The 25,950-nt window shown below is 38.6% G+C and overlaps 1 protein-coding gene across 1 annotated transcript in view; it reads left to right on the top strand.

Moving 5' to 3' along the window:
• Positions 1-25,950, top strand: part of ephb6 (eph receptor B6) — a 59,154-nt gene that overhangs the window by 18,029 nt on the left and 15,175 nt on the right. The window contains exons 3-5 of the mRNA XM_028013212.1: positions 11,566-11,838; positions 15,755-15,924; positions 16,017-16,312. Of these exons, the coding sequence (XP_027869013.1) occupies positions 11,566-11,838; positions 15,755-15,924; positions 16,017-16,312 (739 nt within the window). The remainder of the gene's footprint in view (positions 1-11,565; positions 11,839-15,754; positions 15,925-16,016; positions 16,313-25,950) is intronic.

The raw sequence follows: 25,950 nt of genomic DNA, 5'->3' as shown, positions 1-25,950 counted from the left end.
GCCAAAGAAATATGCAATTTGAGCCTCTCCATGAATAACGTTGTATTGTTACTCAAAGGATTGAGGTCTTCCTTTAATTCAGGCAGTAGATTTACTTTTTTGTCAGCGTGCATTTCTGGGAAAAAGGGGAGAGAAAGAGTTCAGCGTATGAACCTGGTTGACTGCTGGCATTGGTTTTACAATTGCAGACACAAGAGGCTTTTTCAACACCAAAACCAACCAAATAAATCAAGGAAATAACAGCATCAGAGAGAGAAAGAAAATAAATCTATTTTCACGGAACAACAGCTATTTTTCTGTGGATCAGCAGGTCTTAAATCCAAACTCTAAAAGGTGAAAGGATTGGTTCAGTTCAAACGCCACGGGATATACAGGAGCTAACACTCTGACTGTATTCATTTCTTTAAAATCAGAAACACTCATGGTCACTTTCACACATAAACGAGGTGTTAATTTGCCTTCAAAGCCGACAGCATCACTGAAACAAGTCTCACACTCACACACATGCACATAAACCTAAACGCGCAGCTGAATTAACACAGTTTGCTCCACACATTTTCCACGATTACAGCAACAGAAAAGTACAGCTGACTTCCACAAACATCCTGTTTTTTTTTTCTCTCTGTCGCTGCATTCGACGTCTCTGTGGTGGTGTTGGTTCTGCTGCACAGCAGGACATGTCAAAAGGGTCACTAACAAATAACTGTGTTGCAAAACAGTTGTTCAATATAAAACGATTTTCAGGCTGTTGTGCAGTGTGACGCTACCTATTTTAGGGCACTGGCAGGAGAGCCTTAGGATCATTCCCAGGATATTCAAATCCAGCTTTTGCAGGGTCATTTTTTGAACTAATAACTTCAGATTTACAGAGGGCTTGTAGAGGCACGTCTAATATATAGTTATGGGTTTGAGACAGGATTATTATCTTTTATAATAGCTGAAAGTTGACTTTACCAGAAGCAGCCATAACAGGCCCCACCTCTCATTTCTCAGGAGACTTAAATGCCTATTTCTTGTGTTTTTCTCTATTGTTTATGGTAATCCATGACAGAATTACTCACAGTAAAGCAATGATAATGTCTGAACTTGGTGTGCTTAGTGTGCTCATATTCAACACCACTGAGTCAACATGTTGGAGAATCACCTTTCACTGGAGTTACAGGTACAATTCTTTTATGGTGTGTTTTACCAGATTTGCACATGTGGACACTTTGTGCTTCTGCCCATTCTTCACAATGAGATGACTCAAACTCAGTCACACTGGGTGGAGAACGTCTGCGAACACCAGTATTCAGTTTATGCCAAGAATTCTGGATTGGATTTCTGTCCTTTGACTAGGCCGTTAATATGTTTTGGTCTATGCCATTTTGTTGCACTTCTAGAATAGAAATAGTATAAAAATTCCTTCAGTAGGGACATTTCTGTGCAACAGCAGTAAAGTGAAAGGCAAGTAAAGCAATCACAGAAAGAATAACAAAATTGCAACAATAATACTGTGCAGTTATTTAGAATTTAGTTAATTTGGTCCAAAGAAATGTGCAGCTAGGTAGGTTAGTTACACATGTTCAAAGTGTAAAGGTGTATTTGGGCATTAAATTGACAATCAAAATAGTGAAACAGCAGAGATGAACAGAAACTAGCAGAACTGTAATTTAAAATGAGTAAAAACTGTGCAAATACCAGCATGTATGTTCATTTTGGTATCATCTGACCAGACCACCTTCTCCCACACATTTGCTCTGTCCTATTAACGACTTCTCATTACTCTCTCTCTAAACACCTAAACACTATTGTCACTCTAATAGTGGCCATATTTGCATGATGTAATAAATAAAGTGAAAACATAAAACCTTTCCCCACTTTTGTCCCAGTTAAGACAAATCTTCACCAGTCTGAACTAGATGTTTGTCACAGTTGTGTGAAGGGTTAAGATTTCATTCTATAAATGTCTGACTTAACTCCAGCTGATGTCAGTCAAATGTGTTTTAACTTTTAGACACATATCTAGGCACATTTAGGAGAGCTGATTACCCACCAATCTGTGAACAAGCTTAGCAACAGCCAATGAAAGTGTGAAGCAGCAGATTATTGGTCCAAGTTGTTCCAATGTGAATACAGCAGCACTGCAAAAACACAAAAATTACAAGTAATTTTAGTCTAATTTCTAGTTAAAATATTAGCACACTTGAAATATGACAAAACTAGGTTACAAGTAACTTATTAGCAAGATATAAGAACTTGTTTTAAGTCAATAAATTTGATAGAAATGTGTCAGTTCCACTGACAGATAATTGTACTCACACCATGAGAAAAATGTCTTGTTATAAGTGAAGTAATCTACCAATGGAACTGGTACATTTTCATCAAAATTAATGAATTATTGACTCTAAACAAGCTCTTATATCTTTCTTAAAAAGTTACCTATAAGTTAGTTTCGTCTTATTTTAAGTGTGCTAAGATAATTTAACCAGAAATTAGACCAAAATGACTTGTTAAGATTTTGTGTTTTTGCAGTGAGATGCTGACCAGGAGCAACATTTTAAATAAAGCCTAGTATAGAGATCAAAATATTAAATACAATTAGCTTGTCTTACAGTACACAGAGGACTATTCTTGGTGAGAGCTTAAAGCGGAAAGACGTTGACACTTTAATTACTTGTTTATATGTTAGGTCACATTATCACATTTACTATTTCATCACACATTACATGTTTTTCTCACTTCCTGCAGCTCTACTACCACATATTGTTTTTCACTTAACAACTACAGTCGCCTTTGTGTCGATCTGTCACATAAAACACCCAATAAAATACACTGAGGTCTGTGGTTACAACAAGATGCAGCAAGGAAAAAAAAAACTTCAACCACTTTTGACTGTCATGCTTTTTGCTAGTTGATTTATTATTTTGTGCTCTGAAGCTTTTGAGGCTAAATGAATCTGTTTCTCTGGCTGAATGTAGATGTTGGTACTTTTGAGTGGTGCTGTTATTTTGCCAGGCCCCTTTTGTAAAAGAGATTCTAGTTCTCAACAAGGTTTTTTATCTGGTAAAGTAGAGGTTATTGTTATTATTATAAATACTCTTGCAAGGACTTATAATGTCATTAGGCTACCTTGAGGGTGTGTGTGTGTGTGTGTGCGAGTTTGGAGGGTGGTTTCTGATCGCTATGTGTGTGCTTGCGTGACTGTGCGAGGGTCAACTTTTGGGTCAGTTAAATTCATTCATCTGTGAGTGATTACTGCTCAGTTCTAATATGGCTCATAATTAGACTTATACATTGTTCTGATGCTTTGACGCTTGTGAGTGAAATTTTCATTTTAAAGAGACCTGAAAGCAGATCGCCAGTGCAGAATGACTCCGTCAGACTGTGTAGAGATGTTCAGATATTATATTAACAGCATCAAACCACACTAGGAAGTCGCTGAAAGTGATTAGAAAGGTTTGACTGTAAAGCAGAGCAGAATTTCACCAACATCTGGCAGGCAGATGCACCAACGTCAGCCTTTTATCTTCTTCTACACTAACTCTACCTTCTGGTGGCGGCGTCCCATTCTGTCTTCCAGCGTTGGGACATAATTGAACATGATGTTTGATTAAACAGGGCCTCGTGTGCGTTAGAAATTTGTGAACCGTGATGGCAGCTTCTAATGGGAGGGACAGGGCGTGTGCGTGTGTGTGTGGAAGAGAGAGGAAGTAAGTCTGGGGATGAGCTTGAGTTTTCCTTTTTTCTTTTCTTCTGCGGTCCCTGGATGACAAGTGCTGCTGAGATGAAGATATGGTTATTTGACCTGGGGGCATTGAGCTGAGAAAAGTAGAAAGACAGACCGTGAGAGGAGCCGAGGAGAGATGGCGTGTGGGTGTGTGTGTGTGTGTGAGTGTGTTCTTTTTAACCCCGTTCTCTCCTTTCTTTTCACATCCCAGTTTTTCTTTCGCTTTAGAGTCCATGGATATCAGTTACTGCAGTCATTCCTGCTCCATCTTTCTGCACTCTTACTACTGACTTTCTCCCCATGTGTGCAACTCTTTCCTCCATTGCTCTTCACACACTCATTTCATCTGTCCTCCCACAATCATCTTGATCCTCTTTTTTTTGTCATTTTTCTTCTCAAATCAGTGGAAACGTTTCTCATTTAGTTGCCTTCTTTTGCTCCAGTTATTTTCACTCTCTGCTCATTGTGCAAATTAATTTTGCATATATCAATGCAGTAAATGTGCATCTTCACTTGTGTCTGTGATCCCATGTGTGTGTGTCGTGTCAGAGGCCCTGCCCCTCCCTGCCCTCTGTCACTGGAGAGCTTGCACGGCCCTCCGACATTTCACTTCAAATTAAATCACAAAGATGAGTGTTCCTCTTTTTCTCTGTAACTTTTCCAACAACTCATCCACCCCTCCTCCCCAATTTGTCCCATTTTTTCCCTTTTTTTTGTTTTTACAAAGGAGGGAAAATGAGACAAGGCAAAAGAGAAAAAAGGGCTGGAAGGTCGAGGAGTAATGGATGAGGAAGGCGTTTGAAGTCAAAAAACAGAAAGCTGTGTTTTTGCACGCAATCTCTCATCGCAATAATGCAGACTCTGCTCCGTATACTTGTTAAGAATATTAATTTAATTTGTTTTCTGATGTTTTTTGCTGATAAAAACACAAAATGGAATTTTTAAATGGTGATTAACTTTTTTTTTTTTTTAAATAAAAAATGTACTGATGTGGGCAAACCAACCTGGTCAAATGAGATCCTGTGTGCTAAAACACATCAGTTAAATTATAGATTAATTTTGATGAGCAACATTACTACTCGATCAGTACAGTCAAGAAATCACTAAACAAAGAGCAGCACTCACCCTCTAAAGAAATGAGAAAGTTACTGACAGCCATCATCCTGAAAAGTTTTACAGAACCCTTCTTGAGGCTTAGAGATGTCAGCAGACCACAGGGAAAGCCGTGATCCACAGAGAAAACATTGAACAGAGCTGAACATTCCCAGTCGCCAGCAAACAACTCATCCAGGATGTCACAAAAGAATCCTGAGCAACATCTTAAGCATTGCCAGTTTCACATGCCTCAGTTAAGCAGGAGTTTACCAGCAAGAAAGAGGCTGAGCAAAACCAGCATGTTTAGGAGAGCTAAGCTGTTTTGTGGACAAAACCTTCTGGTATAAAACTAATGCATGTCTGAAAAACAACTGCTGAACTTATACAAACTACTTCTCAGTTCAACACACTTAAGAATGGTTGTAAACAGCATACTATAAAGGCATTGCTGTACCGAAGGTTGAACGTTAGAAAGAGCAGGAGCTTCTTAAGGTCCAATGTCAAGGTGTTAAACTGCAAAGTCAAATTTCTTTAAAGTTATGTTTGATAAATATAGAATTTTTATTCTGTATGAAGGTAGGATACTTAATTGTGCTATAAAATGACATTATGTGCCTGGAAAGTACATCATACTGCCCTTTTAGCCACAGTTCTGTTGAACAGCAAGTCAATGATCTGACCACTAGTGAGAGTGATTCAACCAGCGATTTGTTTTAGGGTCAGGTTTGCCATTGAGACAAATTGGTTCAGATGTAATCTTTCCACTCATAAATCAAATTATTATTCAAGAACTTCTCAGGTTATCTGTTTTTAAAATTAGCTCCATTAGCAATATTCAAGTGTGGCAATAAAGCTGAAACACAATAAATCTGTGTAGGAGAAAACACTTTCTCACAGCCCTAATTTAAAGCCATGGTGTATCAATGTCTTACTGCATAACCCCCTACTATCTTTAAATGCAAACCCATAAAACTTCACACTGGTGCTCAATTTTCAGCTTACAAATTTTTCTCCACTTTCCTCATTTGCATCCGTCCAGCCGACCGTTTACTCTCTGTTGTTTCCTGGTTCCAATTTCCCCTCGTTGCCTGATCTAACAGAGTGAGTCAGAGCCTTGGAAAGACATTTCTGTCCTTTCACTCCATTAGACCGACAGCGCCTCAGACGCTTTTTATGTGCTCACTGATCATATCATTATTCCAGCTGGTCCAAATACCAAATCACTCTCTGATGTGTGATGCTATGAAGATTTTCCTCCCCACTGACTGTCAGAACCACAGTGAAACAGACCTAAGCGCGCCAAGATGGAGTAACACGTACAAAACCATGAATCACACATGAAATGCGCCCCTGTTGGCTGGTTGGACCTTTTGTCTTCTTTCTTTCCACTGTTGTATGGGGAATAATGATGATGATGATCAGGGCCTAATGCATAATTCTTTTGAATTAAACCAGAAAAGGTCCAGCTTGTCCCTCGGGGCCACATGCACCTAAAATCAGAGTCTTTTTATCCCTGAAGGGAGTGAGCTCTGTAACCGGTAAGCCTAAAACCCACCTGTACATTTGCATTTTGGAGAGTCTAACCGAGTTCCTTTCTGAGTTCACTTAAATCTAAGTTTGTATTCTGCTGAAGTAAAATAAAACCTGATTATTTATTCACCTGTCACAGGTACACAACTCCAGGCAATGCAAAAGGATCAGGAAAAGGCTGCTCCAGACTCAAATAGTAGCCTTTCTTTACACTGAAACACAAAATTATTTCCATAATATGTATCAGTATCGCATAATTATAGCAAATTGTTCAAAATGTGTTGTAAAACAGAACAAATATGCCTGATTTTCAGTAGTTTGCTCTGTTGACATTGACTTTTTTCTCTGATTCCACCACCCTCACCGTAACGATGGGCATGAAGAGAATTTTTATTTTCAAATAAATTCAACATCAAGATGTCTTTTCATAGGTGTCCTTGTTGCTCTGTCCTTGACACTGAGGGAGGATTCATTTTGAAAATCACTTGCATTATCTTGTCTGTTGTTATCCATTAATATAAAAAAAAAACGTTTTTTGGGATATGGCAATTGCATTTCATTACTTTTTGGCATCATCCCTTTGATTCACTAAAATATTAGGCAAATTAAAACGAATGAGATGGAAGGCTATGGAGAAATTAATGCTTTTGGATCATTATTTATCCACAAAAAAAAATTCTATTATTGTGTACATGCAGGATATTTAAAGGTGTAAAAACAGTACTCTAAAATGGTTATTGTTTATAAAAGTTTTCCCTAGATCATAAAGGAAATCAAGATTCACCTCATACGGTTTCACAGAAAAATCCAAAGCCAAACATTAATGTCATGTCTCTGCTTATGTTGTCACCTCGTTTATAAAGGTATGTGGGCCACAGCTGATGAACATGTGAGGGAGCGGCCACATTAGAGCCCTATAGATGTGTGTGTGTGTGTGCGTGTGTGTAAATGGGAGTCATGCTTCTCTGCTGTGCAGCTGTCAAAATGTCAGCTTGATATTTGAAATCACCAACAACACGCCATAGCCACAGTTTTCAGCAGAATGCAAAAGAAAAGCTGGGATGAGAAAAGAAAAGAGATTGGGGTTAAAAAGAAAACACACACCCACTCGCCCCCACACACACACGTTTGGTAATTTTATTGCCCTTGTCTGGGATTCACAGAGTTTTTACTTTTATTTTTTATTTGGTTCTGTGAAAAGTGTTTCAGAGTTATTATCAATGCTAGTTTTTATAACTGGACTCAATTTGATTTTAATTGTGTGTTTGCATGCAGCTGTAGTGCCATCTGCAATTGTAGGCATTCCTCTCAGTTTGCAAACTCAAGATTTCACAAGGTTGGAGCATAAAGAGAGAGAAATCTTTGATCATTCCTCTTCGCACAATCTCTCTAGATCAGGGGTGGGCAACTCCAGGCCTCGAGGGCCGGACTCCTGCAACTTTTAGATGCATCTCCACTTCAACACACCTGAGTCAAATAATGAGGTCATTAGCAGGACTCTGGAGAACCTGACTGCACTTGGGAGGTGATTCAGCTGCTGGATTCAAGTGTGTTGGACCAGGGAGACTTGCAAGAGTTGCAGGACACCGGCCCTCGAGGACCAGGATTGCCCACCCCTGCTCTAGATCATTCAGGTCGTCTCTTATTCTCTCTTCTCCTCAGTCACCTCAAACATTCTCTGCAGGGTTTAGGTCTAACGGCTGAGCTGGCCATGAAAAGTGCAGATTTGTTTCTGATTGTCTACTTCTGTGTTAATCCACATTTTGGATCGTTATCCTGCTGAAAGAGCAAATGACGACCAGCTTTAGGATTTCTGGCAGAGACTTAAAATGTCCCAGTATTTCAAGGAATGTGTAATGCTGTGCACTTTAACAAAGTCGCTTTGCACTTTCAAAAAAATATATGACAGGCCCACGGCATGACAGATCCTCTATTGTGCTTTATAATAAGATTGATGGGAGCTTATTATAATGGATTTTTCACATTTTCATCCCTTGTTTTAAGCAGCCAGTGCTGTTTGATTCTGAAAAGGGACATTTCAAAAAGGGACATCTGCCCAAACTGTCCAGTTTTGCTTCAAAACCCTTCACTATTAGCAAATTCCAGATATTTATATTCATGATGGTGGGCCAGAAAACAAGTTTTTTTCTACTATCATTCTGAAATAACAAGTTGGCACACGGATTAGTAATGGTTATTGTGGAGGACCAATGATAACAAGAAGAAACTCTTAACTAATCAGAGGTGATGAGCAACAAGTGTAGCAAAATGCAAGCAGGGAAACTGAAGGAGAGCAACTAATTAACAGAGAGGAACTGAACTGAGGCTCAAACTAAATTTAAGAGAAAAAAAACTACAGTGATCTGTAAGAACCGAATTTAAATGCACAAATACAAAAACACAGGAATGTGCTAAGAAACTAACACAGAGAAATGTCCTGTTGTAGCAATAGTTCACACAGATTATTGAACTGAAATATGAGACCTACCAAACATAAATAACAAAAAAATGCTTAAAACATCAACAAAAATAAAAACCGTAACACACATGTGGATCAGGACAAGAAAGCAGAACATAAATAAATCTTTCAAAATAAAGGTTTTCTGCTTAAATATTATTTTATCAATCAAATCACAGCAGCTTTTATCTGCATACTGTTAAATTATATACATGTGAAAAGATGCTCAATATTATTTAGTATCAAGAAGTACTTATCGAATACAAAGAAAGCTATTTAGTAATATTTTAAGTTTGTTAATTAGTAGTTTTATCAAACGATTGGTGTTCCTCAAAGTCCGTGGTCTTGATATGATATGAAATGAAAATGAGCCATTAAGCATTTCTGTTTATTTATTATTCTGTGCCCAGAATATGCAAATGATTTACTAAAAGCAGAACATAGATGAATGAAAGGAGATTCTTCTAAGCACAAGCTGGCTCCATCGTTCACGTGAACGACTGAACTCGCATTACACAAATTCAGTTCAGCCCAGGCCAACACATCACATGATGTTTTCCAACTGCAGTATAAAATGGGCTTGTGAGACAACAACCTGCCATCTAACTTGAGTTAAATCATTGCTTCAGTAAAAAATAAATAACATCTTGTTTTGAGTGAAGTTCAATAACGAGGGTTTATCCTGTAAATGACAACTTTATGTAAAGTTTTTCCATTCTTTAATTTATTAGTTATTTTAGATTTGAATGCAGATGTGCTTTTGGCCTGGCCTTTCTTATCTCTGCCTTGGCCAACAAAAAAAAGTTAAAACCCATTAGAAGAGCTTTGATGGGCTGTAGCAATACCAAAATTAAATTATTTTTAGATATAATTTTATTTATATCAGCTCCCATTTTTGTAGCTTTGCTACACTTGTGATGGATGTGACTGTGTTTAACATAATGCACACACTAATACAATTACGATAGCTAAATCCGCAAAACTGCAAATGCTACTTAAAGTGCCTTTTCTGATAATTAAATATTTGGTTAGTTTCAAGCTGTGTCATCCCATTGCATTAAAACATCTCAGCTAAAAGACATGAAACACACAGCATGAGTCATGCTGTGGGTCTAATTACGGTTTCCTAAGGGAACAATTTCCATAATGTCAGAGAACCATAAAAAATTTATGGACAGCTGAAACATCAACGTTGAGGTTGCACAGTGGAAATCCACAAACCACCAGATGACATCATTGTAACAAAGCTTTTATCTTCTGCTCGACCAACCTAGACGAGAAAGGACGCAGAGATATAAAGGATGCTGCACACGTCTGTGGAAATGTCACAGGTAGTAGAGATGGGAATGAAGTGTTCCTGAACAATCTAAACGCCCTGGGTTAAATCTAAAAGTTATTTTATCTAGGAGAACAAATCCACGATGAAACATTTCAAAACATTTTCAAATGAATATGATATTTAACAGGCAAACAAACAAATCTGTTTGACAAAATAATGTTGAAAATACAAAACCTTTAACAGCCGAGTTGCACAAGTGCGTTTAACGTATTTAATGTTTTTACAGCACAGATATGATGCATTTTTGAACAAAATTATGTGCGCCAATTTTAAAAAGTCAAAGGAATACTAAATTGATATATTAGCACATATAAAACCAGATTTTAATTGAAGCGTATTTTTTGAAATAAAATAAAAAATAACTGTAAAACAAATCACAAATCAATTCAATTTCAGGGAGGAAATTTAAAAAAAAATTAAATTTCAGAAATAAGAGCAAAGCATTGGAAAACAAACAAAAGAAAACAAATGAAACTGTTCTAATTAAATGAAATAAATCAGATTTTATACTTAGTTTGCACATTTATCTTCTTTTTGTTGTTTTGTTTGCCCTGTAGATATAAAACAACATACATTTAAAGATCTACACATTGCAACTCTCTATAAACATTAAGTAATGACGAAGAGGTAATTATTTAATGTAGGAGAAACTGCAGGCGGTAATATTCAACATCATTCAACAGTATAAATGCGGTCTCTAAACCCTGGTGCTGTACTAACTTCTGTTTCCTCATTTAGATCTATTCCCTCTGCTCTAGACAAAAAACAACTCAGCACAACACCTGGAGCAGATGTGTTTGTTGTTGCATTTTTTTTTCTTTATTTCTTGACCTTAAATTTTACTACAGTAAAGGTTTATCAGCTGCTTCTTACGGCTGACTTTGGTTTGCAAGTGTTGAATTAATTAAACTAATTATCTGAGCGGATATTTCAAAGCTCTGCTGAACATAGGGCTGCTGGATAAATCTCATTAATATCAGGTGCTTTTTGCAAAACAAGCAATATTTAATCCACCTGTGTTGGAACATAAAGAGAAAACTGCAGAACCAGAACATTTAAAGCTGAAATTATCTCATGGATTTACCTCAAGGGGAAACATGCAGAAATTAATTAGGTTATCTCCTGGTCATTAGTTTTTATCTGCAACACTTAAAGCATGTTCCAGGCACTAAATGAAAGGCCCAAGTGGTTTAATTACTGGGTTTGATAATCATGATTAATTAGACAGAGGAAACGCTAGTGTGTGTGGACACAGACGTGGCCTACTTTTGGAATGATTGTGATAAATCTGCTTTTTATCTGTGGATTCAGAACAGATTTGTTTTGTACCGTAAGGAACAATAGTTCTTGAAGATCGAAAACTAAAACCGACCTAGGATACTAATCTGATTTATCTCTCTTCCCTCCTCCCTGTGTGGTCTCTGTCTCCCTCAGTGGGACGAGGTCAGTGTCCTGGATGACCGGGGGAAGCTCATACGGACCTTTGAGGTCTGCAATGTCAATCAGAATTCCCGTCAGCAGGACAGCTGGCTGGCAACACCTTTCCTCCTCCGTCAGTCGGCTCCGCGGATGTTTGTGACGTTGCGCTTCTCTGTGCGCGACTGTGCCAGTCTGCGGACGCCGTCGCCCACCTGTCGGGAAACCCTCACCCTCTACTACAAGCAGGCCGACTCGCAGGCGGAGTTAATGAAAACCTGGACCCCAGAGGTGAGATCAAACTCTGGAACATTTATATATTTTCTCATTCTAGTTTGTCTGGAAACTCTCACACTGAGTGTCGAAGTGGTAAGGAACGCCACGTTCCAGATAGCATTAACCTGAATTAGAGGTCAGTAATTTGGGGAGTATTTAAAACCTCCCTTTTCAAAATAGTTTGCAAATTTTTGTTTTGTTTCTTTTAGAAACATCCATGGCTGTTTTTGCTCTGCACTATTAATTTACACTGTTTCTGAAGCACACGTCTAAATGCTATTTGTCGATGAGGAACAAATGTGTCATTTAAATTTGCTGTGATAGGTGGCAAAGGCCATTCTTAAATGGCTGTGTGCTGGATAGTAACTTTAAACGCCTCTTGGCATTTTTTCAGCTCTGGTTCCTGTCTTTGTTGGATGATGTCATAAAACAAGGAAAAGACAAGAACAGAAAGCAAAGAATTTTTGAAAAACAATGCTGCATCAGCTTAGTCTAACCACAGATGCAATTTTATACATCCATCACCTCTTATCAGAATAAAATCTCTTCACACACACCAAAAGGAGATGGTACAGTTCTGGCTTCTGGGTTAGTTTCCCTTTGGGACTTCAGAACTTGCTTTACAGATTCTTTCACATAGTAAATATATATGAATAAAATGAGATTAAAAACTGTCAATATTTTAAAAAAGGAAAACAGACGAAAACTATAACATTCAAAGGAATAATGTTTTTATTCATAATGCCCTGCAAAAACAATCTAACCTAATAAACCTTTTCACATTTGGTCACATTACAGCAGCCATCTTTACTGTTTTAATTGGTCTTGCTCAAACTGTGCAAAGTTGTAACGTGGTAGTGAAATGACACATGAATGTCAGTTGTGTTATGGATAAAAATCTGAAAGTGTGGCATTGATTTATATTCAGGCCCCTCTACGATGACACTCTACTCAGTGAAAATCATACAACCAAATGCCAGAATCATCAGGTTGTTGATGGAACCACATGACTGTGTGTAATTTAATCCCAGTATAAATGCAGCTGTTCTATGAAGAAATCAGAGGTTTGGAGACAAAGGAGCAGCTTAGGCAGAAAGTTGTGAAGAAGTGTTACAAAATAATATACCAAGATTTAAACATCTCAAGGAATAATGTACAATCCATCATCTGAAAGAAAAGCATTTGAGACTCAGCAAGAGCTGCACAGATCCACACCTCAGTTGGCAAACTCTGCAGACAAAAGTCGTTCAATCCACAAATCTGGATCTTTTGTAAGAGTGGCAAGAGCAAAGTGAGAAGCAGCAATGTAATTGTTTACATAAATGCTGAATGTCTCAGTCAAAGTCCAGACCTAAATCAAACTAAGAATATGAAGTGAAACGTGGCAAATGCTCTTGGTAGATGCTTCCCATCCAGTCTGACTGGATTTGAAATGATAAAAACTTCAATCTCTAGATGTGAAAAGCTGGCAGTGATGAACCATGAGAGTCTTGCAGTTGTTACAGCAAAAGGTCAAAAGGACTCTACAAAGTACTGATTCAGGGAGACAGTTTTTGTAATTGTAACAAAAAACAAAAAAAATTAAAGATCAAATATCTATGGTCTCTCCAAAAACATGGAGTACTCTGTGATGGTCTATCACATAAAATCCCGACAGAATATATTGAAGTTTGTGGGTTTTGGACAAAAAGTGAGAAAGTACAATGATGTGTGAATTATTTTGCAATCTGCTCTGTTTTTTCTTAAGTCTTAGTGAAATAACTGTGGAAGTTGTGGCTCCAAGCAGCTGTTCAGTATTATTACCTGTCATTACTTAAAAAAATTATTAAGCTTTTTTTATGGCAAATAATTCCTTAAGGAGATATTTAGGATGCTTCCTAAGTAAAAAAAAAAACGAACAACAAAGTTATTCTTCATTCAGTGGAATGATGAACATACACAGCACCAGGACATTCCCAAACACGGTGAATGTAATTTATCATTTCATGACAATCTGAGTTTGAAAGTTGTGCTGATTCAAAGTACTCTGACTGCTCTGTTGTTTCCTCTTGGATAGTTATGAGTCTGCATCTGTTTCTCCCCACTTTTTTTAAATTGGGGAGAAAATAAAGGAAAGAGAGAGGTTTCTTTTTATGGACTTGTCTTGTCCTTCATCCTGACTGCTGTGATGGTATGACCAGGCGATGCATTTATCAGCTGGCCATCACCACACACTGCCTTGACCTTTGTAAGGCGCATGTGTAGAAGGGCGCGCGTTGCTCAGTGCTCACACAGCGATGATGTCTTCACAGATAAACCTCCGGATTCTCAGCCTGAGGGGAAATAACCACGGCTATATTTCAGCAGGCATGTCAGAGCAGAGCAGCATGGCGGTGCATAGATGTCACTGTCTTCCAGGTCCATTAAAAATAAAAGGCTTAAACCCAAAAGTATGGAGTGGTGTCAGAACTGAGAGGGGAAAAAATGTCCAAATGTGTACATTTTAAAACAGTTAAAGTTTGCTAAATACATTCGATGATTAATTAAATGTAGCACCCAGAAGAATTGGCCTAATTTGGTCCTAATTTTGTGCACATGCCTGCAAGCAAATGATTTAGTTTGCACGGCTTGGCTTGTCTAGGATGGGACCCAGAGGGAGGAAGTAGCGCCATCGTGAGTGAGTCGCTTTGTATCCCGGCCCGCAGGGGGGCCTGGCATGTGCCGGTACTACCAAATCTGTGATCCATTTGACTTTACAACAATAGCAATACAGTCACAGGACCCCCAACGTTTCCTCCACACTGTCAGAGAGCTTAGCACTCCCTTTTCTAGTTAGTTATCTGAAACCGTTAATTATTACAAGAGTGTTTAAGTTTGGGATGTTAAGTTGTTGATTGCCAAATCTGTCTGGGTATTAAGTGCCTGTGCTTTGTAGTAACAAAGCTGAATTTAATAGTAAATTTACAAAACTCTTGTGCATGTTATGTGTTGTACCCAAAGCTGTTAATCCCTGAATGCCCACTGCAAGGCCCAAATGACTTCCTGATTAAGTAGAGTCTGGCCACAGCCGATTTAAACAGGTATTATTTTAGTCACTGCTTGAGGCAAAGTACCTTCAGACAGAATTATTAAAGTCATCATTAGTGATTCATCGCTGTTAACATTAAAGCAGCAGCCCTTTCATTGTCGTCCGGCAATGATTGATTGCATAATCACTCTGATTACTGTAGAAAAAGCTGCTGGGATTAGTGGTTTCTTTAAACCGGACCCATGGGCAACAATTTTTAATATTTACAGTCTTTCAGCTTTCACCTTAAACGTCACGTCATTCCTACGACATGATGATAATAATAATAATCTTTTTAAGACATAAAATCAGGCCTTTGAGTCTAGTGCAAACCAAAATGACTGAAATCAGAGACTGTTTTTCATCTTTCTTTGAGGTCATTAGAGTTTCACCGATTCAGATTTTCTTTTTCCTGAGGACAATAATACTTGGAGAGAGAATTTCTGCAGGTTGTAGTTTTAAATCTAACAGGGAAATGATCACACACATTTATGACTCAAAGTGTATGTCCTTATTTATTTGACTTTGGTTAAACTCAGTCTGTGAGATGATGACTTCATTAACAGAAAATGTTATCATTTTTTTAAAAAGTGAGGTGTGCATTGGTATTCAGCCGCCTTGAGTAATTACTTAGAAGAACTTGTTAGTTGTTCACCTCACTAAGGGTTTTATAGCACCTCGCTCCATCTGCTTGCTGTTTCCCTAGCAATAGCAAACTGCTAACAGGATTTTTTATGACCATCTTACAAAAATGACTTTCTCTGTTTTACTCTTCCATTAAGCTGAGATTATATTTGGCAGGAACATGAACGATACCTTCCTAGGAGTCAATGGTTCATGTGTCTCATAACTAACAGTGATGCATTGTCCTCTCTGCCTCTACAGCCATCTAGCAGTGATAAAGAGTCGAGGGAGGGCTGGGTGAAGATCGACACCATTGCTGCTGATAAGAGCTTCTCCAAAGTGGAGCCCAGTTCACCTCACCAGTACCAACCCAACCGCTACAGTCGCATTAACGTTAAAACACGAAGCTTTGCTCCTCTCACACGTGGCGGGTAATTAATGACGCCTTGTTTTCTGTATCTTGTGCTTCCTCTGTAAAAAGAGTGTTTAACATTCCCGTCTCTACATGTGACCTTGATTTCAGGTTCGTCTTGGCAATTGTGGACAGTGGAGCTTGCGTTTCCCTCATGGGGGTGTCCATCTTCTACCGGCGTTGTCCAGCCACAAGCCTCCACTTAGCATCCTACCCGGCGACTCCCTCTGGTGCAGAGCCGACCGCTCTGGTTCCCGTGATAGGGAGCTGCGTCCCCCACAGCAGAGCGCAGGGCGGGACGCCCCCTCGCATGCACTGCAATGCTGAGGGCGAGTGGATGGTCCCCGTCGGAGGATGCGTCTGTGACAAAGGATATGAGCCAAACGTCAACGGATCTGCCTGCTTGGGTGAGTTCAGAGGCCTGTGGTGAGGTTAATTACTGACTGGGAAAACTCACAGGCTGGAAACAAGCAATTCTCTAAGGAACCTCAGCAAAGCCTGGAGATCCTTTTGTGTTCAGAGTGAAATTGGTTTGCAATTAATGAAATCTTATTGGAGTCTCTGCTGGGTGAAGGTCGGTGTTGCTGGCAGAAAAGCACGGCACTTAGTTGTAAAATATTACCAGACAAGTCCACGGCTTTCCACAAATGAAGAATCTTCTGGCAAAGATGTGCATAAAGCTCAGCCAGCTTCTATTCCAAAAGCATAAGCTGCGTCTTGCTCATGGTGCAGCAACAACAACAAAACTCCTTACCTACTATTGTTGGTCAAGTTCTCATTTGCTTTGAACTTTTAAAACTATAGATTAATGTTTGGGGACATGCTGTTTTCTTGTCGTTATTGCCTGAAGAGCAACGTACTGTACATCTGTGATTCTTATTTTTATGTTTCAAAGAGCAGCTATAAAACTTTAAAAAAGCAAAAAAAAATTATTTTATAGTGATTGTTAGAGGCACCGCTAAGTTTCTTGATGAAATGTGCATTACAGCACTGTGTCTAGATATTTCAGCATTTTTTTTTCTTTTACAAAAATATCAACAAATAGGCAACTTTTCCAGAAAATATTAGGAGTTGTAATTATGTCAACAATTATTTCTTAATTTTGAGACACTCAAAGACTAACTATTATTATTTATTATTAAAGCAGTTATTATTGCTTTAAAACCTAGAAGTGGCAATAACAGTATATGCATATAATGTTTTAGTTCATCTTTGGAGAACAGAGTGCGGGTTTATTTTTTTTTTTTTATATTTTCAGATCAATAACAACCAATCGTGTCGCCACAGCAAATAAAAAAACAGATATGATATTAACACAATTTAATAGTTTCACAAGATCTTGCTGCATTCTTTCCAGCACGAGTTTCTCGTTGGGCATTTATATCAACGCAGCCCATTTGCTGTTGTAAAAATTCCTTGGCCTTATAAAAGTGCGGAAGCATAAAAGCTGAACATTCCTTCACCAAAAGATCCTCACTCCCTCTAAACCACATTCTGACATCATCTCAGCCTCTTAAACTTTGCTGATCTGAAGGTGCTCAGATCTGGATTTTGTGGCTGATTTCTTGTTTCCGTCTTTGCCAACGCTTTAACCTCCGCTGATTTTGGCTGATTCCACTTTCTGTTGCCGAACTGAAATGTGAGAAAATGTACATTTCATTCAAAATTGTTTTCATAAGCTTTCCTGCCAAGATAATTTTATATATATATACTGTATTAAGAACAGAGGAAATGCCACTCTGTTTGTAAAAGCATGGCCTTTCTTTCACTTCACATTTATGTGCTACTTTACGTTGGTCTCATAATATTGCATCTGTGGTTGTAGTACAAATAACCTGTGTGGAATTTCAAGACGTACGACACCGATAAAGTTTTTTTTTTCACTCTCGTAGCTGTGAGCTTAATAGTTTTCCATGCTGTCGTTTCCTACTAGAATAAACGGTCTTGAAAGTCTTGTTATTGTGATAAATGTTTCCTAGAGTGGAAGCAGACATGTGACAAAGACCTCCTGTTCCCACAAGGTGCTCCTTCTCCTTTCGAGTAATCCAGCCTTGACGTGTTGTGACATTGCCTTCTAACTGTCTTTGTGCGAGGTGAGCTCATTTGAATTCAGGTGTCCAAAGATCTGCGCTCGCAGTCAGTCAGCTGTTGGACCAATCCCTCCCCACCCCCCTGTCAGTTTTCCTCTCCTGAGTCGCGGAGCCTCTTGATCAATACTGCTGTCACTCTGATGCACTTCTGTGATTGATGAGGAGACCAGAGGGAATTGAGGGCAGGTAGGCTGAGGCGGGATGAGACGAAGAGTCTATCCTCTCCGTACGGTCAGTAATCACTGGAGGTTTTTCATCCAGAAATACAGATAATTTACTGTCAAAGTGGGATTAATGGATCAAAGGAAGAAGGGATGCTTATACAGCTAAGAGACAAAGAGATTAAGAAAAGATCAGAAATGGTAAAACTGGTTAAGGAACACTTTACACTTCTTAAGATGTGTACAAGTAAGGCAGAAAAACTGAGATGTCCAGATGGACAGGAAGGAATATATATGAAGCGAGTCGGGGGGAGGAGGGAGGAAGAAAGGGAAAGAACTGTAGTGGGAGGGAAGTGACGCATTTAGGTCATGGCGATGTAATGGCCACTCGTCCGTGAACAAGTGACAGAAACCGCAGGGGGAGAGAGTGGAGGAAAAATGGGGAGAGACTGAAAGATAGGAGGATGCAAGTTAATGACTTAAAGAACTGAGCAGGCAAAAAAATGTAAAGACAAGGAGGAGAATTTGGAGAGTTGTTGTGTACGTGTGAGTTTATGTCACTGCAGTGCCGATGTTTGGCAGAGGCCTTGAAATACAAGGATTGGAGTCAAAAACTGCATTCTCACAGGAATTTCACCAGATGTAATTGCTCAAGTCTTAACTAACAGTTAATCTTCAATCTTGCCAAGTCAGCTGTGAAATGTGTTTGCGCTCTTTGCCTTTGCATCTGCGCTCCGCCTGCCGCTTTGTGTTTGTTGCACCTGACTGATGTCTGCTGACAAACCAACCCTCAAAAACGCTCGGCCGCTGCGGCGAAGACCTCCAGCGGCCGTCCCAACGCTCTGGAAACTTTATTAAAGTAAACCTGTTATTTTTATGGAAATTATAGCATAACAAAAATGAAAACTTTTTAAAATTACAATATGGTAGTAGTGTCCAAGTCTTTTGCCACTTCCTCATTTTAAACCTGTAGCCCATTGCTACAGGCAATTTTATATTACAAAGTGTTCAATTATCAGATGAAAATGAAATATGTAAATTTTCTCAACGTACAATACGAGAAACAGCAAAGCAAGAGAATGGTACATTTTACTCAAGCAATGTAAACTTTAACCACAGCTGCAAAAAGACCTGAAAAATATCACCAGGAAAAAAGCAACATTTGTTTTTACCCATTGTAGAAAAAGCAAACCACATGAAGAAATAATTACTTCTAATGAAAATCAAGGAAACTGGCCCACAGCATCATAGATCCTCCATCATAAAAGTGAGTGGGCATGAAATGTTTTCCACATGTTTATTATTATTCTATGCCAAACTTGCAATCTCTTTTCCAGTGAAGAAAGTGAACTCAATATAAATTAGATTAGAGTGTTTACTCTTTAAAAACCTAAACTATTTTAATGCATTTTACACATTTTTAACCCTTAGCTTTTGAAAGGTCTGGATCTTTTCTAGAGACTCCATCACAGCTTTGCAGTTTAATTTTATGTGCCCAAAAACAAGACTGCCAGCTGGCTGCCTAAACAGACTGAAGCAGCGACAATTTATTTTACTGTTTCTTTTCTCCTCCATTGGAAAAATGTCCCCGATTGAATCAGAAGGAAAAATCCTAAAGAAAATACAGAAATTACAGCTCTGACTCTGTAGGTGGCAATAGCATGAACATTAATTGGCAAGCCATCCTGACCCTCAAATTACAATAGAGCAACACTCTAAATATAACTATAGAGATTCCCAAAACAAAACTGTAGCTCATTATTTCTTTCATTACTCTCGCGCATTAATTTTGTCACCACATGATACAACTTAATGGCCAAACGGTCCGGAAAATGTGAGCCAGACAAATAAAAAAAATGACAAACTAACTCCAATGCTCTTGTGGTTTCTCATACACAAAACAATGCCGGTAATGCACAAAGCAGGCAGTTAAATGTTTATTGTTCCCAGCATCTCATTTATTCATGTTTACACATATTAGCAAAAAGGTTGAGTTTTCAGTCGAAGCTTAATCCCACCAAAACATGCCGTTTCCATGTGAATGCGAGGTGCAAACTGTCTCTGTTAGCATTACTAGATTCTAGGAATAGATTTCTTTCATCTCCTATGGCGTGGCCGTATTCCAAGATGGCAGAATTTAGAGCTCAAGTTGTGAAAAGAATAGTCCAGAAAGCATGACACGTCATTTTCACATGTCCAGATCTCGACTCCTTTGAGAATTGTGTAAGCCTCTGTTAATCTATCACATGCTTCTTGATTCTTCTGGCGTCGTAGTCACAAAAACAACAGTTGGACTGATGATAAATTGAGACGCTGACTGAGACTTTGGACACTTGCGAAAAACAAAGACAGCATTTTGCAAACAGATGATTAAAAAAACTCTTTTAATTTATTCTCAGAACTGTTGATCATATATAAAAAAAAAAAAACACCCAAATTGTGACTGATCAGTGTGACATTCAGATGTCAGAAATTTGGTGGTAGTCCTTAGAAAAATTACAGAAGATGATTGCTCCAGCAGCCGCCTGCTGGTTTTAATAATTTTCCTGCCAAACAGCATAAGGATGAGTTGGCCTTCTGACATTTTCAGCCCAAATGTGAAAGGGAGAAGCAGAGAGCGCACAACAACATGATATGATTGCACCTGTTTGGTACAACATGAAACAGCTCTTCACTTTGTTTTTTTTAGCCCCCCTCTGAGTCGCTTCCTCCTGGCGTCACATCGTCCTCTGACAGACGTCGTTTATTTGATTCCCTGTAAGCTACAGATGAGGATTTAGGACAGAGATTAGTGCCAAATGCCAAAATGAGCCTCGATTTCATTCTGTGCAACATGCTGCTGTTTGCGAGTGTGACCTGACTGAAATATTCCACGTGTCAGACTGTCCTGATTTGTCAGCGAAGAGATGTTAGTCAGCGGAAATCTTCATGGTGTATGTCCAGAGGTAAAATCAGAGGGGTGATACAGTGCTGTAGAAATGTCTTTGCACACCTACATTTATTTTTTTGCTTTATTTATCACACAGGGTTTAACTTCATCACACATTTTTTTAAGGTCAAAAATAAATCCACAAAGCAGTTTTCATATTAACAGGTTTACAATTATTAAATGTTTTCTCCTAGATAGTGGCTCTCACTTTGCTGAAATCCCAAAGACAAATTACTTTGCATCCCTTTCCAAGTTGATTAATGTCAATGATATTGTTTCTCTCAAAAGTTTTTATATCTGGGCATAAAGGTTTGCTTTTTGAGATTCTGCTGACATGTTCAAGGGTTGATTACTTTTCCCTTTGGTTGGGTATTCTTGATTTTGTTCAGGATTATCAGCAGCCTCTTATAATTAGCAAGTCTTTTTAGGTCTAATTTCTGAAATAAGTTCCTGCTTTGGGGCAAAACACAAACAAAGTAATCAATGAAATAAGTGATCAATGTTGACCTCTGGCTTGACCTCGCTGCAGGACATTTCCAGGCCAACAGGATGATTGTGGTTGAACACGCACAGCCAAACCAAATCAATCGCATGTTTGGGATTTTATTGAGCATACAGCAGTGTCAGAAAAGGGCCTGTGATGTTTACTCTAAAGTAAAATGGTTTAAATTATGCTTCACAGACTTCTTAATGGAGAAATGATGGCAATCAGGATGTGTATTTAACATTTTGAAAGCGCATTTTTTAGGTCAAACTACGACCAGATCTCAATTTTATTATGGCACCTGCTGCTTATCAATTAGGGTTTGGGAAGAATGGGAGTTATGTATATAATCACTGTGATAGAAACCAAATTGATGGATTATTTCCTGTTTTAGTTGTTTAAGGTAAGAAAATGCTTATTAGTTAAGACTCTTTGTCAAGCCAGTGTTGCTTATTTATTTGCTTTTTGTGCTGTTTTTAGTTGTTTGACAGTTTTGTTATGTGTTGGGTTGAAATTATCTAATCCTCAAGACGAATGCAACCATACTAACACCCAACCAAACTCAAACATGCAAGTAAAAAAAAGAGCAGAAGATATAAAGGAGTATCACCCAAAATTTCTAAAAAAAAATATCCAGTCTTAACATAGAAATGTGTTGTGTTTTGGTAATATCAGCTATTTTTCAAAATTGAAAAATAAATGACCCCTTACAGAACTCTGAGCAGTCGACACATGCTGTCTCTAAGGCAATACAGTTAAAACAAGCTAATCTTATCTCCAGGATAAATCATGTAACTTAATCCAGCATCTCTCCTAAAACCTCAGATAAACTTGTTTAGAGAAAGCAGTCGTGAATGTTGCCAGGGCTTTTGCTCCTGGCAGTCTAAGTGTAGAGCAGTACAGATTGCAAAAAGGACACCATGAGCACATATCTTCTTAGATCTGCGGTCAGTTCCCTCTTTACTTTTTTCACAGTAGATATTTTCCGCTGCAGCTGTCAAAGCTAAATATACAAAGAAAGTCATAGTTTGGATCTGTCTGTCTGTGGTGCAAAGAAGCCAAGTCATTGAGTAATAAATAGGTGTTGATTTTTAGTGTGCTTTGTTCACAGAGTGTCAAATGTGTTGATTTTAAAATAATTTGTATCTAAATGGTATGACAGCCATTTAGATGCATAACGTTAACAGTTTGTCCTGCTCTGCAAAATTCTGGAAACGGTAAAACTGGTCTGGCTGGGAAATCGTTCAAAGAAGGCCAAAATCTATCCTGTGTGCCTCCAGGTATTATTTCAGGAGTGAAGAGACTTCAGAAGACTTTGTCCTCTCATAAAGTTTTGTTTGGTCATGCAGTAAAGAGAACTGCATGAATCCTGTGACCTTTGTGGTGATTTGCAGTCTGTTGTTTGTGTGCTTGGCTTAACTCACTTCTTTCCCAATCTTCCGTTTCTGCATCTGTTTTCTGGAAAACCTCCGCTTGAATGTGACGATGCAGAAATAATTCAAGCTTACACAGATCTGACTCAGGTCTACTTACGCTCACCTTATGTACATTTCTAATGTTGTCCAGCATCGATGCCCTCATGCTTTCAATGCGATTCTTAAGTTGCTGTGGATCTGGCAGTGCAGCCACTAGAGGGCAGTACTGAGCTTCTGAACCCAAAGGAAAGTTTAAAAAAAGACCAAACATGGCAATGGAGGAAATTATGATAATGTTCACTCAGGAGGAGACATAAAGAGTACAGTTAAGGTGGTACATCACAGCATGTGAATGGACAAGTTCTGCCATTCTTGTCATTGTTTCTTTTGCTGGTCTCATGTGAGCTTTACTGCGCCACATTTCCACCATGATTACCAGCGGTAAAGCTCTGTTTGTTAGACACAAGACTTTGTATATGTCTGCATATTAAAGGTTGAGCGTGAACAGGACTTGAAATGTTTATTTTTATTTCATATAATGGCTGCAATATAAATGTCAAGTCAAGTTTATTTGTGTCGCACATTTTCAGAAACAAGGCACTTAAAAGTGCTTTACATCATAAAAACATTATGCAGACATCAATTATGAGACATGCAATAAACATTACGTTTTTGCCATTTGCCATAATAAAAACCAACACATGAAATATGTTGATCACTGTTACTTTGAGACAGTGAATACAGTTTGAGTTTTCAAAGTTCTCTCCTTTATAAACATGTCATAATTTGCCCCTTATAATAAATGCATTGAGTTCTTTGTTTTGCTTTACTGTATTCTGTGTAGAAAGCCTTTTCATTTAGGCTGCGTTATTTGTGAACCACCAAAAGGGGGCGGCAGTCTTGGCAGCCCATCATCTCCCAAAGTATTCAAAGCAAATTTGAGACAGAGAAGATAAGAAGGAATAACAAGCATTTTTTAAAACAATTTTCTACATTCTGGCAGCTCTTCCTCTCATTAACCACTTTAACATAGTTTTCAGCTTTAAAACAACATCTCTGGGACAGATTGCGACATTTTGCCATATTTAATCATTGCTGTGTATCTACATGTCCGCTGGCCACACCTCGAGCTCTGAAGCATTGGCTGGTTTTTAATCAGCAGCTCAAGCAGCAGATGATAGCCGATGGGTTGTCAGACTGCGCAGAAGGAGCCAACACACCCATTCAAGGACTGGCAGGGAAACAAAATGTAAATAGTGGAAACCAGAGAAGAAAAAGCTGAAGAATCAACAGCAAAAAGACTTGAAATGACAATTTTGCCCTGTAAACATGTATTTTCAAACAGATTCTTCAGATAAATGTTCCCCCAAGTAGCTCAAAAACTGCTTGAATCTGAGTCACGCTTGTTTAGACCAGGCACATGCACTTTGTGTTTTTTATCCCACTGTATGAGTTCCCATCATGATGATGCCCTGCTCCTCAGAGGGGATAATAGAATGGTCTGAATATACTCAGTAACATACTACAGAGGGTTTATTTCATAAAATCCGGTTCAAAATGTTCTCATCTATCCAGGACAGAAGAAGCAAACAAAGGGGGAAAAAAGAGGCGTAATTTGCTCTTTGGAAACTGCAGATTTTCAAAAGTTTAATGAGTCCAGGTCTAAAGTAAATATCCCAGTGAAAGGAACTGCTACAATTATGATAATTTGCATTTGCTAATCTTTTCTTTTATATGGATGTTTGCTTGACAAAGACTGAGCGGGCCGTTATTCAGTTTGTGGGAAGTCCTTCTTCTTTGGAGATATTTCTAACGCATTAATTTACCTCATTGGACTGAATATGGCTTGCACAAGAGAGCAGAAATTATTTCTTTTATCAGCACCTGAATGAAATGTTCAAGCTCAAACAAACAACACAGCTTATTTGTGTGAGGAAATCCAGAAGGAGGCAACGGTTGTTTTTACTTTTTACATTTGGGAGCGTCGTTCTGCAGCCTAGACGAAAAACACAGAGCCGATACGCTTCAGCTGAGGAGACAGAAAGTCAGAAATACGAGGGCCGCTGAGAAAAACTTAAAGGTCCTCATAGGTGGGCAGGTGCGTACTGGACTCTCCTGCTGCGTGGTCGCATCTGCGGTGGAGCTTATGTGATTGTGCGCGTTTTTGTTTTTGTGTCAAAGAGCAAACAAAAAGGGAAAAAGCGAAAGGGAGAGAGAGAGAAAGAGAGAGAGAGAGATTACGCTGGGAGCCAGAAGAGGGGAATGAGTGCATGAAAAACGGACCAGAAGAGAGAGAGAAATTGGGTCACTGATCTACATTGCAGTGTATTATGTTGACATCAACTTACTCACCTCGCCGCCATCTTTTTTTCTATTTTTCAGTTGATTTTTTCCTGGGGAGAATAATTTCAGTCTTTTTGTTTTTGCTTTTTTAGATTGATATTCATCAAAATAATCGTATTCAGTTGGCTATCTGTTTCTGACCATTTCCTCTGTTACTCTGCAATGCATTTTATTGTCCTTTAATTACGATTACATACAACGCAACATCAAATTAACTGGAACAAATATTAAAGTCCTCATAGAGATTAATAAGCAAACACTCCATTATTTTAGCTGTTTATATTAGTTTACTTTATCTGACTTCTTTAAGCACAATATTTCTTCTTTGTTGTAACCGATTATAATAAAATGTCTGCCTTACAGTTTGTGAAACGAGCAGAAAGCATGGATGGATGGGTAGAGCTAGGGGAAAGGTGGGGGTTGCAGATCAAGCAGAAGGGCAGAGGTCATGCATTCTGATTGGCTGACGTAATCAGGCGGCTATGAGGAGGAGGAGATGGAGGAAGAGGGTCGAGCTGCTGCTTCTGGAGCGTGTGTTGGCGGCGATGATGAGCTCCTTTGTAGCAGAGTCATGTTTCATGTCCGAGCCATCCGGGAACGCGTCTGTTAATGTACAGCGAGGA

Source organism: Xiphophorus couchianus, chromosome 3 (assembly GCF_001444195.1).
Source record: "Xiphophorus couchianus chromosome 3, X_couchianus-1.0, whole genome shotgun sequence".
In the NCBI taxonomy this organism is placed as follows: Eukaryota; Metazoa; Chordata; class Actinopteri; order Cyprinodontiformes; family Poeciliidae; genus Xiphophorus; species Xiphophorus couchianus.
The sequence above is the reverse complement of the archived record's forward strand: the minus strand, read 5'-3'. Positions and strand labels throughout refer to the sequence as shown.